This window comes from Bactrocera tryoni, chromosome 1 (genome assembly GCF_016617805.1).
Source record: "Bactrocera tryoni isolate S06 chromosome 1, CSIRO_BtryS06_freeze2, whole genome shotgun sequence".
In the NCBI taxonomy this organism is placed as follows: domain Eukaryota; kingdom Metazoa; phylum Arthropoda; class Insecta; order Diptera; family Tephritidae; genus Bactrocera; species Bactrocera tryoni.
In genome coordinates this window covers 21,371,337-21,390,254 of record NC_052499.1, presented here as the reverse complement: position 1 = coordinate 21,390,254, position 18,918 = coordinate 21,371,337, and the positions used below count along the sequence as shown (strand labels likewise).

Below are 18,918 nucleotides of genomic sequence, written 5' to 3'. Positions count from 1 at the left end.
TAGGTAGTTAACATGAAATTTTTATTTATAACATAAAAATTTGTATAACAGCAACTTAATAAACAATGATTGGTGTATATAAAATCAAAATATTTAAAAAATAAATATTATTGCAAATAAGTAGTAAAAGTTGTAGCGCAGCACTGCAGCTCCGTAGATTCCACTAAACACGTTTGTTTTTAATTTAGCTCACTTTAATTATGTGCGCAAATATTACACCTAATTATTTATTTTATTCTTTGCTGAATCCTGCTCTCTTGCACTTCCCGAATCCAGACCCCAAACGCAACCCCAAGTGCACCAACACACCTGTTTACCGTATGACATTCAAGGGGATTGTGGAATGTTTGCTCGACAGTATGCGCCCCAATTTCTCCTCGAGCGGACGACTCAACTCATGCCACGTACATTTGCCAATAAGCGCCACTTCCTCTAGAGGCGGTCGAAATACTACCAACACATTCAGGCAAATACCATCGCTCGTGTATGGCATTGGCGAGGGACAATGTTCGACACTGAGTATGCCGTGTGGCCGATGTTGTGGCAACTCCGCGCCGAATAGCTCGATCATAAATTTGCGTAGCGTCGAGTGAAGACTGCGCTGTGGATGCACCTCGACCGTGGGGAAATGGTGCACATTCTTTTCACTAACAAGCACATTCAACGAATTGGTGGCACGTTTGCGTATCACCGCGACGACACGCAAATAATTTTTGTGATGTGAGTACTTTGTTGGCAAAACATCTGGGTGATAGGGTGGCGCTTGCGGTGACGAGTTGCGTTCGTTGTACGAGCGGCCAATGTCGATTAAATTTATAATGTCATTAGCGCGTAACGGCAACTCTGATAGTCGGCCGATCCATTTCGCCTGCAATGACTCGTTATCCGCCTGAGCGGGTGTCTTCAACTGACCGCCTGTGACGCGACCGGTGAGCACAAAACGGAACCATGAGCCGCCCGCCACTTCGATGGCCAGTAGAGTTGTGATATCCACATTTAGACCAGTTTCCTCATAAACCTCACGCACAGCAGCCTCGCAAATGGTCTCGCCCTTTTCCATCCGCCCAGCTGGTAGATACCATTTGCCTGGAATAAGATGAATACAATACTATCACGGGAATATATGCATTAAATATTTACTTACCGGCGCATGATTGCTTAGCTTCTTGCATCATAAGCACCTCATCCCTCTCGTTGAACAATACGCTAGCGACTATGTATGTCACCGATTTTCCTAGCACAGGTATGTAATCTGCGGAGGCGCTTGGTTGTATGCCCTGCGCCTCGGCTGTGGCATTCTGTTCTTCGAGTGAGAAATCGCATAGCTCCTGCGTTATATCGCCCAGATCTTGAGCAGCGAGAATTCCGAGCAACTTTTGCTCAATGCTCTCGGCGGCATTGTGGGAGTTGGTTTGGGGCATTTTGAAGCGCAGGCTAGAAAATAAATTATTTTATTTCAAATATTAAATTTGTAAAACCAAATTAAATTTATCAAAATATTCCATTCCAATTTTAATTTACATACTACTATGAGCAAAAAATAGTAAGACTTTCTGCATAATTTTTATATTCTTAATTTTTTCTATAAAATCTTTATCGCCCCTCTCAAAGTAATCTCCCTTTGCCCAATACACTTGTTTTTTCAATCCTCAAAATAGATCGTCAAGTCAATTTCCTTAATAGCCCTCAATGCGCATTTGAGGCCTTCAATTAACTCAAAACAGTTTCCCATAAGCGGTCGTTCGATTTTTATGAATAGCCAGAAGTCACACGCAGCTAAATCTAGTGGTCGCAACACGATATTCGTTGGAAATTTGGCGAAAAACTCAGGAAGAATCAATGTAGTATGCGATGGTGCATTATCGCGGTGCAAAACTCAAGAATTGTCGGCGCATAATTCCGTTTTTTTTACGAATAGATTTACCCAAACGACGCATACACAGAGCTTGGGCTACTGTCGTAGTCAGCAGTTGGCGGATAGTTGATACGGGTGTAGCTTAAAAGGTTATATATACCTGACGAAGTTTCAGTGATGAGGCGAACCGACACCGTCCATAACTAAGTCTTAAACCAAAAAAAGTCGTGGGTGAACTAACCAACAATAAAATGGAAATTGCAAAATTCTTCCAAAAGGGATACCCGATTCCCAGCCCAGTAAGACACTGGTGAAAACCTACTGGAAACGGTTCTCGGAATTTATACATTGGAGCTGACAGGTACATTCGGCAACTTTAATAAGCGGAGTTAAATCTTCCTGAGATGGCTTTGCCGGTTAAAGTTATGCCCCTCGCTCCAACTAAAACCCCGGCAAGTTACGTTCGATGTTTTCCGCCATTGAGTTGGCGCTGCAATTTCCGGTTGAGTCTTGCTCCCGATTAACGCTGACCTGGTACTGTACGGAGGCAAGATAACCATGGTCCCGAGGGGGGACTCAATTACTTATATGAATACCACACTTAATAACCAAATCGAAGTTGAAAGTGAAAATGAGCACATGGCCTTTAGGCGAATCTGGTAACTATGTTTGAGGGTGGAATGAGACGATCTATTCATCAAGTCATGGGGGCGGATAATCACACTGTATGAGCTAGCATGGAAGCTCAACTGGTAGTAGTTTCGGCTACGAGGTCTGACCGGAGACTTAATTCTGGTACCACGGGGAGCAGGAGCCCTTGGAGGTAACTCCAATCTGCTCATGCATCGTGGTGGTTGTGGTTTGTACCCAAATGCGGGTAGAACTGACTTTTTGTTGGTTCGATGTGGAATTGTATTGCAACCGGGTGCCGGACCCAAAGCACGGCAGAGGTTTTAGATGGGCCTCGAACCCCACCAAGGTGGTTAGTGTGCCCATTCCACACTGCCAATTGGTACTGAAAATGCCTGGCATTTTCAGGGCGCTGATCAACACTTTGATTTGATCCGTGTACTTTTGAGTACCGTGGAGTAAGGCTGTCGTCAGCAGGTGCCCACGTTAAACATTCCGGTTGGTTGTATGAGCTAGCTGCCTCTGAGCGAGCTATTAAATCAAACCCCTGTGAAAAGAGGCAAAACACCTCCAAAATGAAAGCTGAACCGCACAGAAGCTCTGGAGATTTCAAAGACTAGCGACATGCCTTACGCAGATACGTTTGATATTAGAGACATAGACGAGGCAACGACAGCCGAGGAAGTATAAATATCCATAAATGATAAATTTCCTGAAGAATACACGTACTTGTATGGAAAACTTTTTCATTTGACGAGACATATTCAAGACATTTGTCGTGACCTATTGTCTAAGGCAAATGTGCAATTTTCGAAGAAGTTGTCGGTTTGTCGATCTCTGGTCCGAGAGATTTTATAAGCTTACATATATCGGGTCCAATATTTTCTCAATAGACATACATATGTCGGTTTGTATAAGTGCGGTCGGGTTAAGCTATTAGACGTTAGAACGATTTCGTTCTGAAAAAACTTCTCAGGCAGTTTTGTAATTGTTTGGCCTAGTACAGTTTGAGCACTCGTCAAAGATGGACACCAGCAAGGTGATCCACGATAAAGATGTAAACACAAGATCGGCGGCTGAAAAGTAGTGTTTACGATTCTGTTGCGTTATTTTTGATGTCAAAATTGTATTAAGCGTTAGCGAAAAAATAGTAATTAACGACATCGAAAGACATGTACTACCTCAAAGCCATATACTAAGTTTTTCAGTATTATTTGGCCTTCAGAGGCATTTTTATAGCTTTAAGCAGTTAGAGGTACGCACCAAACCATCGCAGGACCTAGGTTTGATACCAGCACTGACTAATATTGAAAAATTTCCAATATCGATTGCAAATCGGCAGACAATAGCCAATCTCAGTGTGATGTACCTTTATCTTTCGTGAAAATGTTGCTCTACAAAAACTAATCGGCTCTTTCTAGGTGGCTTAAAACTGGTAGGTCACTCTCTTTTCGGTTAACTACAAAGCGCCTGCAACTAATAGAAGCTTCATAAAGCGTCTATTAGAGATTTAATATAAATATATTCGGCTAAGTTATAAGTACACTGCTTGTAAGAAGGCACTTTGATCAATTTTGTTGAATCCACACGCTTTGTTTTGAGTGAAATACAAGTTTCTAAAGCAATCGACTCGTCCGTCGTGTTAAGCGAACATTAACTGACTTAAAACTAGTCTCAAACTAATTAACATACAAATTTATAAATATATTTACATAATATAAATATAATGATGAGTAATTTTTTCTGTTTGGTTTTGCTATTCGTGCTGGAGATGACATTAACACACTAAAGAAAGAGGCTCTAATTAAAAAAAAACGGAAACAAAAACAAAACGCAGAGCAGATGACACACTTCGCCTTATTTTCAGTGCCTCCACGCGTCAATAACACACCTAACTATGCGAAAATTTGAGAAAATGACAAAATACAATATAAAGAACGTATGGGTGGATAAGATAGTGGGTAAATAGTAGGTAGAATAAGCGGTAATTATGGCGGCAATGTTTACAAGAAGTGTCGAAGTTAAGGCCCTATAGAAATAAGTATGTATTTTACTAAATGGTTATAGACAAGTGTTGAGTGCACATACTAATTAGTTGAGAAGAAAGATAAAAGTGATGAGCACAGCAAAGCGATGGAGATCAACAACAGTTACGCGAAGAAAACTGCCATTTATAACGAAGTGACAGCACACTGACACTGACATACGAAGCTTGAGAAATTACAAATACGCGCAGAGGAGGGGCACAAAGGAGAGTTGTGAGGCAAAACAAAATATGTGACAGTTGGCAGTGGCTCGCTGCTACAGGAGTTGTAACTGCAAGCTGCGTGTGCGCTATAAAGAAATAGGAGGCAGCGCGTTTAGCGTGTTTATTTGTGGCTTTAATGATAATTACGATTTCAGCGATTTAGCTGAGACTGTTGCAAGCGGATGCAGTTGCAATGTGAATGGTCTCGAAGCGGTAAATAAAGCACTCAACAGACTGAATGACAGAGCTTTTGTAAATACAGTTTTGTAACGACAGCACGTTGCGTTGTGAGTCAAGCAAAAAAATGCAAAAAAATTGCAAAAATGCAAAAGCAATGCAAGTAGAAAAAAAAAACAACAAAAAAATCGTTAGAAAATAGAGAAACAACATGTTATAGAATATCGCGTCTCGCGTACGTGCGCCTGCGCAGTGAAAGAAGAAAGTCATTAGACGGACTGCAAAGTCTGTCGCTCAGCATTAGGATGTGATTGTCACAATTTTCACTAAGTTTGTATGTACGTAGATATGTGAAAGTGCGCACAACACCAGCGGCCAGTGATCTCTCCAAAGCAGTTTCACGCAAAGCGAAGTGTTTAAATGAAAATTTATTTCAAACAATTACAACCAGCAGAAATATCAAAATTTGCTTGCCAAAAAATTCCAAAATTATGACAGCTCGTACACATACATATATGTACATCTACAGTTAAGCGCGCAGGTATGCAGGTAAGCTTAGACGCAGGAATGTTGTTCCCACACAATTTGTTGTAGAATGTTTGGTATTTCTTATGCAAATTTCAAATAACATCGCACCCAAACAATCAATCGAACTCGTTGGCATGCGCGTTCGCGTTCGTAGCTAACGTCTTTTTGCTAACAATGCACACATAACACTTACATGCAGAACCACCGCTTTTGCTGTTGTTCTTGTTGTTTGTAGCACAATTTCTTTTTTATTTTTTTGTTTCTATAAATTCTTTCGTTTTTTTTATTATTTTTTCTGGGTGACTTTAATAATTCCTGCTAACTTTTTGTTTTCGAAGTTTTGCCGTTTGTTGCGCGTATTGGTTCACTGCGGTGCGCGCTCTGCGCGAGACACGGTACAATGTTGAATCGTGACTGTTTCCCCAATTGTTTATGCGGTTTGTTTGCTTCTTCACCAAGCGCTGCTGCTGGCATAGGGTAACAGTGTAAAATACCGGTTGTAATTTGCCATGGAAATGTCTTATGCGCACATTTGAAGAAGCTTTATAAGCTGCTCTTCGCATCTTCGCTTCTTCACATGTTCGAATGCTTTCTTATTATTGCGAATCGTTTAATTTCTCAAAGAGAATGCTACTAACGTGACGTCATATTTCATGGCACTCAACATTTTTCATTCAATTTGTTCTGCTTCATATCATTTCGGAGCTCTCACAAATACTATTTGGTCTCCTAATATACATAGTAGACAGTAAAAAAATTGAGTTTTTGTACTGCGACCTACGGTGTATTGTGCCCTCCCCTATAACACATATGGTCACCAAGGTCCGGCATCCTGAACAATTCCAGGAGCCTGCTGAGCGCGAGTGAGGTGATGTGATCTCTGTCCATGTAGATGGCCTGCTTCTGCAAATTGCTGGGCAATCCAGAACCAGGTGTTCTGAGGTTTCCTGTTCCATATCACAGAACCGGCAGCTTGCGAAAGACACTATGCCTATGTTGGACAAGTGCTTCCTGAGTTTGCAGTGCCCTGTATAGAGCGCGACAAGAAGGCGAAATTTGTCTCGGGGCTGCCAGCGGCCAATGCTGTACTTTGGTCACCTAAACTTCAGGAGAATATCGCCAGGGTTTCGTAAAATATGCGACGTCTTTCCCGACGATATTTAATGTTAATTGTGTAGACATTCTCTTTGAAATGAAACTACCCATCGATGTGATGATACTAAGCTTACCATAAGTATAGCTCTAAATTACAACTCGAAGCTCAGCTTTATGCGAGAATATATGGAAAAGGCACTTTTATCGCTTTCGAGGTTTATAATTTGATTTGATATACTAGAAGGTAGCTTAAAAGTGTAACCCTTTTAAGTATTTCATTCTTCTAGAGAAGTTTCATTCAATTGAATTTCAATTTTGACAATTGAATGATTTACTATTACATAAAAGCTTTTCATAGCTATTTGGTGTAGATCTATATTCTCTTAGGATCCCTAATTTATAGAGAAAATATCTCAACTTTTTATGCGGTTTTCTAGGTTAAATTTATTTGGCTTTTTGGAATTTTTGTGTGAATTCAGGCTAACAAGCTTTTGAACTTTTAAAGAAGCAAACGTAATTAAAAAGTATATTTCCACCTACTCTCTAAGCAGTACAAAGAAAATAATTGTTTTTGTTATTAATTGTGATAATTGGGCGATTTTATGCCATGGAAACCCCCTCACAAAAAAAAGACTCATCATAAATATAGAATAAAATCTTTAATTTATAAAGCAATGTTTCAACAGATCAGGGCATAAGCTAGTTTAAATATATCAACTTGATAGAATTTAAGGGGGCCATAGTATTTGTGAATTCGCGATTTGGAAAGCTTTTAATCCTAGGTTAGGCTTTGTTAGGCAATTTCAACTAATCCCTCATCGAGGGCTCGAAAGCGGAATAGTTGAAAAATGAAGTTCGGAAACAATTACATCTCATTATGCTGAAGACAACATCGATAGTAGAGAATTTTGAAATGATGTATGTATATGCAACCTAAAGTCAAATATATGTATGTAGAAGAAATTTTGTACTAGGAATCATTCGGAATGAAAGTTTTGATTCGAAATCTTATTTTTTTGTTATTTTAACTATTGAGAAAATTTTCGATTATATGTACTTTACATATTTTGTAGTACCATTTTAACATTTAAAGTGTGTCTTATACTAGAAGACAGTAATTTTTTGCAAAATTCGTATAGAGTAGAGGTCATACGAGAGACACGCGATGACGAAACAAGATCTCATCGCTAAGACAACTTATTCACAACCCGATATTTTCTAGTTAAGTCCTTGTATTCCTTACAAATCAATAGAGGTCGTAAAAGAGTCACTGTTGGAACTAAAGTCTACCCGGTCGTGGTCTAGGTATAAAAAATGTGTAAATTCGGAGGATACTAATGAAAATATTTAAATCGTTAGAAATAAAAGTTTCCACCGGTCCCATCAAATGCGGAATACCGAATAATACTAAATTTATATAAAAAGTGGTAAATCTCAGCTGAACCAACTTATCAGAAGCCACCGTATACACACATGACTTACTTATGCTCGTTGCAGCTCCACAAATGCGATCGGCAAGCCGTCATTAGTTGTAAGCGAATAAACTATATTACAAGGGAGTCTAAAGTATCACAAGCTAGCAGGTTATTTGGTTGGTTAGTGGAGTATCTAGTTGTTGTGAACAACAAATGAATGTACATATGTAAATACCTGTTGTGCTTTGGTAACAAGTTTACAGTTTGTTTTGATCTGCGCATATATGTATGTATGTCATGGGTGTTGGTTTGTGTTTTACTCGAAATATTAACAAATGAATGACTGAGAAGCGAGCTGAGTATGCGAATGACAGTTTGGAATGTCTCTAAACGCGAAGTCAGAAATTAAATAGAAGGTATTTGTTACCTTTTTGTTTGAATTCTTTTGTACCATTATGTTTTTTGTAATTTTTCAGATGACACCTGTGAATTTGATTTCTTTTCTCTAATGAAAAGTTAGCGAGTTAGCTACAAACGTGTGCAAAATGTTTTATATTTTGGAATTTAAAGAAAATTTATATCTCTTACCACGTATATATTGTCTGAATGAACTGTTCTATAAGTTCTCCGAAAGATGTACATATGTATATTATGTAAAAGAGTTAAAGAACTAACAAATATTTGTGGGGTATATCCAGCGAACCTGAGGGAATAATTGAGGCGCAAAGGAGCATACTCTTGTAGAACCCCCAGAGGTAATCTAGTGATTGATGCCCAGAGCATACTTAAGTAATGGAGGGAGCACTTCTCCAGCCTGCTGAATGGCAGTGAAAGCATAACATCAGGGGATGGTGAACCCCATTCCCAATCGATGACGATGGAGCACAAGTTCCATTGCCCGACCATCAAGAAGTTCGTATAGCAATTACTCGTCTGAAGAACAACAAATCGGCGGCGAAGAACTGATAAGTAGCACGCGTCAACTTCTTTGTAGAATATGGTGGGACGAAAGCGTGCCCGACGATTGGAATTTAAGTGTGCTCTACTCAATCCACAAAATGGTCTCTGAGCGCGAACTACCGCGGGATAAGCCTCCTCAACATCGTATATTCTTCGTCGATTTTAAAGCTGCTTTTGACAGCACAAGAAGAAGTTGCTTTTTGCCGCTATGTCGAGATTTGGTATCCTCGCAAAACTAATGCGGCTGTGTAAACTGAAGTTGAGCAATTCAAAAGCTCCATCACGAGCGGAAAGGACCTCTCCGAACCGTTCGATACTAAACGAGGTTTCAGACAAGACGACTCCCTACAGTATGATTTTTCAATCTACTGCTGGAAAAAATAATTTGAGCTGCAGAGCTGAATCAAGAAGGCACAACTTTTCCTAAGAGTGGACAACTGCTGGAGTACGCCGATGATATTGATATCATTGGCTTCAACATTCGCGCTGTTAGTTCTGCTTTCTCCAGATTAGATAAGGGAGCGAAGCAAATCGGATTGGTAGTGAACGAGGGCAAGACGAAATATCTCCTGTCATCAAACAAACAGTCGTTTCACTCGCGGCTTGTCTCCCAAAAAACTGTTGATAGTCATAACTACGAAGTCGTAGATAATTCGTCTGTCTTGGAGCCGACATTAACACCAACAACAACGTCAGCCTCGAAATCCAACACAGAATAACTTTTGCAAAAAAGTAGCAAAAGTTTGGAAGTAGGACTAAGTAGGCAGAAGTATAGTAATCTTTCGACGAACAAAGATTAAATTCTATAAATCACTCAGTGACTATAGTGACTAAGTGAGCAATTGAGAAGTAAAGTAATCTTTCGACGAACAAAGATTATATTATACAAGTCACTTATCATCCACGTCCTGCTCTATGGTGCAGGGGCATGGACGATGATGCAGTCGATGGAATGATGAGCTGTAAGAGATATAGGACGACATTGACATAGTTCAGCGAATTAAGAGACAGTGGCTACGCTGTCTAGGTCATGTCTTTCGAATGGATGTAAACTCCATCTTTGAGAGTTTTCGACGCAAGTGAACCTTGAGGAGCCTGGGTGACTCAAATTTTCAAGACATCTCAAGACAATCAAATTTTCAAGACATCGCCAGATATTGTGAAGCCACTTTGTCTCGATTTTGCACTAATCATATTTTTTGTACAACACTGTAGTTTAATTGAAATCATTATTCTCTGCAGAGTTAGATTACTGGTTTGACAGTCAGCACTTAGACACGGTGATTGAGCGCTGTTACCACTTTAATGATTGCTATGTGTAAGTCTTGCGGTACGGCCAGAGTTCTGAACTAATAAACTAAGACATTTATTGGCGACTGTGAGATACAGCGGCATGCGACAAAATATGCTTCTATTCCTACATTAACACAAACGTACCTACAACTGTGAAATATGCTTTCAAGAGAGGTTTGCAAATCTTAATATATTATTTCCATTTTCTATGACAATATGAAGGGTAGAAAGGAAATGTTAGAAATTCGAAATTTTTATACGAAAAAATTCATTTCGATTCGCTGATAAAAAGAAAGTTCAGTTAAAAGCACAATTATATACATCTATACATATGTACATAAGTATGTACATATGTACATAAGTATGTACATGAATAAATAAACGCTAAATAGTGAATTGAAGCGTATAAACACTAGTTATGCTTAGTTGAGTCGTAGACTTGATGATTCTATTTTCTATGCGCTTTATGAGTACCTACAACGGACTCGAAAAGCTATAAATTGTAACAATTATTTTCTAAGGTATGCACAACCCGTATACATAAATATGTACATATATAAGCACAATTAAGGTAGAGGTAAAACTAAAAGTAAGGAGGTCAGGTGTTTTTGACGGACCGACTGTATGGCAGCTGCATGCTGTGGTGGTTCGATCTTAACGATTTCTTCACTTATTGATAATTTGCTTTAGATAATAGCCTATACTAAATTTCTTGAAGATAATCGTCAAATGAAAAAGTTTTCTATGCATGCACTTTATTTCGAACGGTCAGATTGTATGGCAGCTATGTATAGTATATGCCTTAGGCGGTTCCGACAAATGAGCAGCTTCTTGGAGAGAAAAGAACGTGTGCTAAGCTTTAGATCGATATCTCAAAAAGTGAAGGACTAGTTCGTGTATATACAGGCGGTCAGAAGAGCATGTCTAAATCGATTATGCTCGTCATGCTGATCATTTTTATATATGTATGTATGTATATTTTATAGAGTTTTGGACGTTTTCTTCTAGGTGTAACAAACTTCGACTTCGTGCCAAGTTTAATATACTCTGTTGAGGGTATAAAAAATGGAAAAACAAGTATAAGGAAAAAGTATGGTATTGTATGGGAACTAGGGATGATGATTGCCTGATTTTAGAGATTTTCACATAGTAACATACGATTATTAGGATTATATTATGCACCGAATTTAGTTAATATTAGACGAGGAGTTCCTGAGATATTACATTTTTTACATAAACGTGGAGGGTTTCACGGCTACTGTTCAATGCTTGCAATGAGTCTAATGTAGTCCTTCCGTACCATCTCGAATGTGAAATTTAATGTATTTGACGTATTTATTTATTAAGGGGTTAGTAGGGTAATCTTTTTTAAAATTTTTTTCATTTTTCATTTCATTTTCTGTTCCCTTATACCCTTAGAATTAAGGGAAGGTTTCGAAAAAGGCTCAAAAATATTAATACCGCTCGACGTTCGGAGTGCTCGGAGTGCACAACTCAAACTTTAAACGCGTTTATCTCAAAACACACTTTTTTAAACTGGCGGACATGATTCCGGTGGTACTACTTAACCGATTTGGTTAATTTCTTTTTTAAGTGTTCACAAAACGCCTGGCTTTCGTCCATATTAGATTAATAATTTTTTATAATTTATTGACAATGTTATGACAAAATTTATGTAAAAAAAATTGAGAAAAACTAAAAAAAAACGTTAATTATTTTTTTATTTATCAACATTTCTTCATGATTCTAATAGGGACGATAAATTGGGCTTTTGTGTTTCAGATGATCCAAACATGAGAAAGCGCGTCCGCCAGTGAAAAAACGCATCTCATTCACCCAGCCATTTCTCTGACAGATGTCATCAAAATTCGCAAAAAAAATTTGTTTATACACTTCACGATATACCTCATGATATATGGAAAAAGTTCTATTGTAGAAAAAAAATTTCTTTGAAAAAAATTTCAAAAAACAGGCCGGATTACCCTACTGACTCCTTAAGTTAACGCACTTTTAGGAGTTTTCAATATAACCGTTATATGAGTTAGATCTTTCACACGGCAGTCGGGTCTACGTAACCGGAACGGACCCGGATTTTTTTGCGGCCAAGGACTGTCAACTCGGTATAATTCTGCCGCTACAACAACAACGGATCATTCCGTGGACAATCCCCAAAGTTGTTTTGGGAATGGTTTTTGCCGGTACAACAACAACGGAACGATAGTCAATTGGAATTTAACTCGTCCCCTGTATTATTCATTTATTTATACATATGTATGTATGTAACTCTAAAGTACTTCGACTAGCTATAGGTGCTACAAACAATCGTTAAGTGAACAAAACTAAAATACTCTGAAGCAACATGTTGCAAGAGTATAGAAACATTTATGCACGTTCCCCGTTAGAGTTCAAACTGATTGGCACTCTAGAAATTATGAACGTGAATTGGGTAAAGTTATAAATAAATGCATAAAATCAAGAACAGTAAAATAATATTTTCATTTTTATAACTAAATACCGCACACAACTGTTAAGAATAATAAACAAAATTTAGTGGAGTATTTAGCAAGTTAACAATCACATTAATTGGCAGTGAATGCGCTGAATTTCTCACTTTCACCGCAATCACACACAACTGCACATGGAAATGTAGTTTTCACTTGTATTGCGCGTGCCAAAAGTTTGTGGCTTACTTATACTTTCATGAAAAAGAAGCATATATTTTGTCGTGCACAAATCTCGGTTGGCGGTCAAGGTCAGCTAGCTCGTCGCGTATCGAAGAAGACCGCCGAACTCATTTGCATTGCATTTCAGTATCATGTTGATGACAACATCTTTTTGTAATTCTTTTTGTACTGTGCGAGTTTCGCATTGTTTTTAACTCGTTCATGCGCTTTAAATAGTTATTCGTGAAGATGTTGTTAGTTGATTGAAATTTAAATTTGTTTCTTCGCCACAAACGCAGCAATGATGTGAACAATTTATAAACCAGTGGGTGTTTGTATGATTTTGAGTTTTTTTTTATTGATTCAATGTTTACAAAATATTTTTGTAGCGATTATCTAATTCCCGCTTAGGTGGTAGGATTCAAGTTGGTTGTCGTCGATGCCATCTAACGGTAGAATCATGAAACGAACTATTTTTACGGAATCCGATAAATGGGTGGGGTTCAATGAGCATCCAAAAAGGAAGTTGGAGTCATTCGGGGACTCATTGCAGGACACATATTTGGTGCACTAGATTCTCCGGGCAACTCAAGTTCTTCGTCTGCTATGAGTAGTGGTTTAACTTCAAGTACCCTATTCACAGGAAAGGAGTCGGTAAAGATGTTAATGACTCCAACTAACTGTAGAGGATGGTCAGTGCGTGTCTGAAGTTAGTTGCGTCCGTAGTCTGTTCAATATCGTCAACATATTTAAGGAATGACCTCTTGGTGCTCATAGCAGGCAGCTCCGGTGTAAGCAGATTTTTACGAAAACATCGTAGAAACTGCTTGGAATGCAGTGAATTGTGTTCCTTAACATAACTCATTATGTTAGTGTTCGACGAGAGATATCAAGGAGCACTCTTTTATCGTACGGACTACAGTGTCCTGACACGTCTAAAGCTTCTTAGTTTGCAATCATTTCGGCGCTACGTAGTTGATGACGGGCGGAATATTACCGTGAAGGTTGCCATCAAAGTTTCTTTGACGTTACAGTTACTGCCGGCTGCAACTTGTGAAGTGTAACGTTTAAAATTTTAGTGTTGCTGAAAGTCGGAATTTTAATTCTATCGACTGTGATATCAAAGTCGAGTCTGTACTCCTTCGCCCTGTGGATTTAGTGGGGAAGAGTGTTAGGCGGCAAATATCGGTGAAATAGAGGTTTAATTTTGAACTTTTGCTATTACGTATAATTCCATTGCCTGACGACAATATCGTACAATCATTTGAGGACAATTCAATGAAAATTCCCTATGGTGGTTCCGGGAGTTACGAGGTTTTCCTTCCCATTAATCAAAAGGCACGAATTCTTACGCCTGATATCACCAATCCGGATATAATGATTTGTCAACACGGCAGCAGCTCTCAAAATTATTTTAAGAATTACTACTCTGCAGATACAACAACAACATAGCTGCATCTATTTAGCTGTACAAATTTAGACTTGCGTTGCTATCTTAACTGAAGTAGTCTTTTACACTTGGTTGCTATTCTTTTTCGTAATAATTGGTGCATTGTTGCGCGTTTTACGCTCCACTTCACTGCAGTTTTCAATTTGATGAAATTCGATAGTTGCTTTTTGATGAGATAACTCATCACTGCCATCAAATCGGATGCAAATTTCATCAAGACTAACTCCTTTTATGTCAGTATTTGCAAAGATGTTAGCATCGTTGGATTGCGCATCATTTTCACAGTCTAAGCTGATGATTTCTTTCCATTCTTATTTGGTGGCCCCGTAGACTTTTCGAACTAAAGTTTCTCAAAATTAGATCCACTGATTTGCTGTGTGGACTTTATCAGTATTTCTGTTTCTTCGTTTAATCTGCTTTCGCCAAGTTTCAAATGTTCTTTTATATCATCAATAGTCATATCATCCTTCTGTTGTTGTTGTTTTAGCGAGTACCTAGTCCTCGTTAGGATGGTAAGGATTAGCTAAGTTGTCGTCGAAGGAAGGAAGGCCCAAGAAACGTGCTGTTTTGACGGGGTCGGACCAAAGAGAGAGAGGTGTCAGATGAGTTGGGTTGGTGGGGCATGCAAAGAAGTGGCCAGTGTCATGCGGAGGCTCATTGCACCCACATATATTGGATTTGTCGGGGTCTATTCTGTATAAGTAAGAGTTTGACCTACTACAGTATCCAGAACGAAGCTGCGCAAGGGTCACTTTCATTTCTCGCGGCCACTCGAGCTCTTCGTCTGCAATGGGTGGTGGTTTGACTCTGAGTATGCCATTCACTGGAAGGAAGTCGGTGAAGGTGTTGATGGCTGCACTGTGAATGGCGGCCAGTGCTTGTCGGAAGCTTGTTGGGCCCGGGGTCTGGTCCACATATTGTCTTAGTTTAGGACCTCTTGATGTTCCAAGGAGGCGGTTCTGCTCCAAGCAGGTGGCTGCAAAGATGATTTCTGTGCAAGCATCCCAGCAGGAACTGCCTGGAGCGGAGTTCATTATGCTCCTTAACTGGGAACATATGGGCCCCATTATGCAGGTGCTCGATAGGAGACATCAAGAGGAATCCTGTCGTAGTCCGGAGTGCAGTATTCTAACAGGTTTGCGTTTCAATATGTGTTATTTCATCGGTTATTTATGAATTGTGGCTTGGCTCTTTTCCAATCTGAAAAAAAAACATAATACTTTTCATTTCTTATTCTAATATCAGCAAACATCACATTGAACTTACCTTCGGACAAAAATACCATCCACTGCTCCAGCATTCAGCACTGATGTCTTTCAACGTCTCATGTATGATATGTTTTCAATAGCATCGATGATGGAGCATTTTTGCCTTGTTTTGTACAAATCCGCTAGAGTCTTTTGTTCGAGACATTGCGCCAAATGTTCGAAAAATCCGTGCAAGTATTTGCAATGATTTGTTTTGTCAGGAAAAATTCCACGCGTAAAAAGAACTCATCGTATGTTGGTTGCACGATTTGTCACATGTCACTACTTAATAAAAGTAAACAGCGTTTTGGCATTTCCAAAATTTGTCATGGAAATGTGACGGCGTCACATCTATTGTAAAACATCGTCGTCGCCGCTTACTGTTTGCAGCACTGACGTCCAGTAAACCTTTTGTACGTTTATGGGGCGGCATGCGATAAGTCTAAAAATTATATTAAGTTTTCAAAACTGTATATAAAGGATACTGAAACGCTTACCACTTCACTTTTGCAGTACTTTTAGTTTTAGCAAGTTTTTTTTAATAAAATCACACAATTTCACATACTCTTTCTTTTTTTAATGTTTTTTTTCATGTTACAAAATCTTAAGTGTAAATTTATAAAAAGTAGAATTTATTAGACAAATTATATACTTACAATTTGATTGTTTATTTATCCTATATGGTTTTTACATACCGTGCAAATGCAGGGGATTGTTTATTTTTGTGAAATGTCAATAAAACTCACAGCTGATGATAGGTATGTGGGTAAAACTATCCGCATATATCGATTTATTATCGAGTGAGCTTCTTTCAAGAATATGTGGTAATCATTACAAAAAGAAATCCGAAATTAAATATGTATCTCCATGTATTTTAATGAAATAATAATAATTTTAAATAATTTGTATGTACATACGTTAGTAATTTAGAATTATAAATTTCAAATCTATACTTGTATATAAAATTTATAGAATTGTGCCGAGAGTTCGATAAATTAAGTTTCGATATATTTGTTTATTCAGTGACACAGGCACTATTGATATCGTCTTTGTCAAACGTCAGCTGGTGTTTTACTCCAGTAAAATTTATAATAATTCTGAAATCATTTCCCTGTATAATGAGTATTAAAGAAAATGATGTTCATATCTTATTCACGGGTTATTCCAGACCGGATAGCAATGATTCCAACGCCATGCGGGCCAATTGCACCTGTACTCTAATACGTACACGCAATGGACGCAACATTATCGTTGATACCCTCACCGCCTGGGATGGAGAACGACTAACCGAAGCCCTTCAAAACTTACATGGGCTCAAGCCACAGGATATACATGTTGTTGTTTGTACACATGGTCACTCCGATCATACCGGCTGTAACTATCTCTTTCGTTCAGCGCAATGGCACTTTATGGGCGCTTGTGTCTCCAATCGTGACAAGTATTTAGAATGTCCATTAACCCGTGGTGATTCGGAACCTTTTCAATTGTGTGGAGACGATGTGGTCGTAGTACGCACACCAGGCCACACACTCAATTGTGTGTCGGTATTGGTGCGAGGCACTAATCTGGGGGAAGTTGTAGGAGTTTGTGGTGATTTATTCGAACGTGTCGAGGACATTATGGATCCAACCATTTGGCTGGAGGCAGGTAGTGAAAATGAGGAATCTCAGCGAATACAACGCTTGCGTATGATCGAGATGTGCAACTATATAATACCAGGTCATGGTCAGGGTTTTGCCGTAACAGAAAATATGAGGGAACTACTGCGACAACAAGTGAATTCGAGCGATACAAATAAGCAGTATGAACGCTAACATTGCGATGTATATTTAAAGATTTTATTAAAACAAATGCATGATAGCTTTAGAAAATTTAGTTCGATTTTTTTAGTTATATCTACAATATCCTGGTTGTCATACAGTTTCGACGAGTACTACTGGAGTCAGTGAACTTTATCAAATATCAGATATTTTGTTTTATAATATGTGAATATCATACATGCGTACACATATGGATTATATCGCTTCATTCCTTTAAAGTTCCGCAAAAGCTAAAATTTTCTTGAAAGATTTATGAAATACATACATATGTACTTATGTCCCAATTGATTTAATCAAATCGTTGTTTAAGGGAGCATGATATTTTTTAGCGAACCAATTTGTTGTGTTTATCATTTCAGTTCACTTGATCGAACCAATTGATTAATTGTCAAAGCCCATGATTCTCACCATCTCTTTTAATGCTACATATGGCATAATAGACCTTGGATCCCAATGCAAACCTCAAATAATTTTTAAGATCCAAGATTTCCTCCAAATATCCTTCAGATATTAATTACTAAAACAACTTATAAGCTAATTACGTGTATTCATCCCCTGAAAAGCGAAAACCATTTAAATGAAAGTCAAATGGTTAAATTTTAAAAACAAATCTTTCATATATTTGCAATGCTTTTGCTTGTTTTGTCACCACATTTTTTATACTTTCTTTTTATAAAATATTATAGTTATAATTTCTTAATATTTGTTCCATTTATAAATAAAAATACTAATACTTATGCCTAAAATATGATATACTTTAATAATATTTATCATTAGTCTATAGAAATAATAATAATTGCCTTCATTATCATGAAGATCTGCATATTCCTTAATTCGCACTTGTAGTGACATTGTAAATGCCAAAACATAACCTTTTATGTATTGTACAAGGATTTGTCTTTAAATATACATAGATACATATACACAAGAACTCTTTACAACTATATACATATAAGTCTCACATATGATTTTTTAAAATACATATGAGTAGTAAATATATTCTAGTTGATTTCATACTCGTTTCTTGATCGTAAGCTTGAGTTTTGAATTTTTACTTTAAGATATTCTACATTTTATTTTGTTTGCATAAACGCAGTTACATATTAAGAATTATGCCAAATCTTATTTTATACAGTGCAACGTATGTTTTTGCATCGTTATAAAATTTATTTACGACATACGTATATAACTTATGTACTTTATTATGTACATTTTAGAATTCAGCTAGTTTTCCTATAGTGCCTTACGAGTATGTAGTACAGTTTTGAGTGAAAAAACGTTAAAGAATGTTTGTATATAAACAAAATACATAAGTAAAATTTTAGAATAATGCAAAACTTTGAAGTCCAAAGTTATAACGTTGTATGTGTCTTTGTACTGCCTAGATACATACAACAAAATAACTTTATAAACCAAAAAGTTTAAAAGTTTTTAACGCAATTGAGTTGCGGAAGTGTCAAAAAAGATAATTAAAAAATTTTGTTTTCAAAGATTATTGAGTTTTGAATGCAACCGCTTTTTAAAGCTTAAAGTTGCA

At 37.8% G+C, this 18,918-nt stretch overlaps 2 protein-coding genes across 5 annotated transcripts; one reads left to right on the top strand and one right to left on the bottom strand.

Annotated features, from left to right (window-relative positions):
• On the bottom strand, window positions 1–16,321 carry LOC120776003 (8-oxo-dGDP phosphatase NUDT18). Of its 4 annotated transcripts, none has more exons than XM_040106464.1 (3): window positions 16,218–16,321; window positions 1,145–1,434; window positions 1–1,086 (listed from the first exon to the last, which is right to left on the bottom strand). In XM_040106464.1, exons 2-3 carry the CDS (start codon window positions 1,419–1,421, stop codon window positions 314–316), a joined length of 1,050 nt encoding a protein of 349 aa, XP_039962398.1. In that variant the 5' UTR covers window positions 1,422–1,434; window positions 16,218–16,321; the 3' UTR covers window positions 1–313. The 4 variants fall into 4 exon arrangements, with proteins under 4 accessions (XP_039962398.1, XP_039962373.1, XP_039962392.1 ...); XM_040106439.1 differs by having other exon boundaries at window positions 314–1,086; window positions 16,257–16,280; XM_040106458.1 differs by lacking the exon at window positions 16,218–16,321 and adding an exon at window positions 5,632–5,655 and having other exon boundaries at window positions 314–1,086.
• Window positions 16,322–16,614: 293 nt separating this feature from the next.
• Window positions 16,615–17,437, top strand: LOC120766531 (metallo-beta-lactamase domain-containing protein 1). The gene has a single exon (XM_040092101.1). It carries the CDS (start codon window positions 16,680–16,682, stop codon window positions 17,373–17,375), a length of 696 nt encoding a protein of 231 aa, XP_039948035.1. The 5' UTR covers window positions 16,615–16,679; the 3' UTR covers window positions 17,376–17,437.
• Window positions 17,438–18,918: the final 1,481 nt, after the last annotated feature.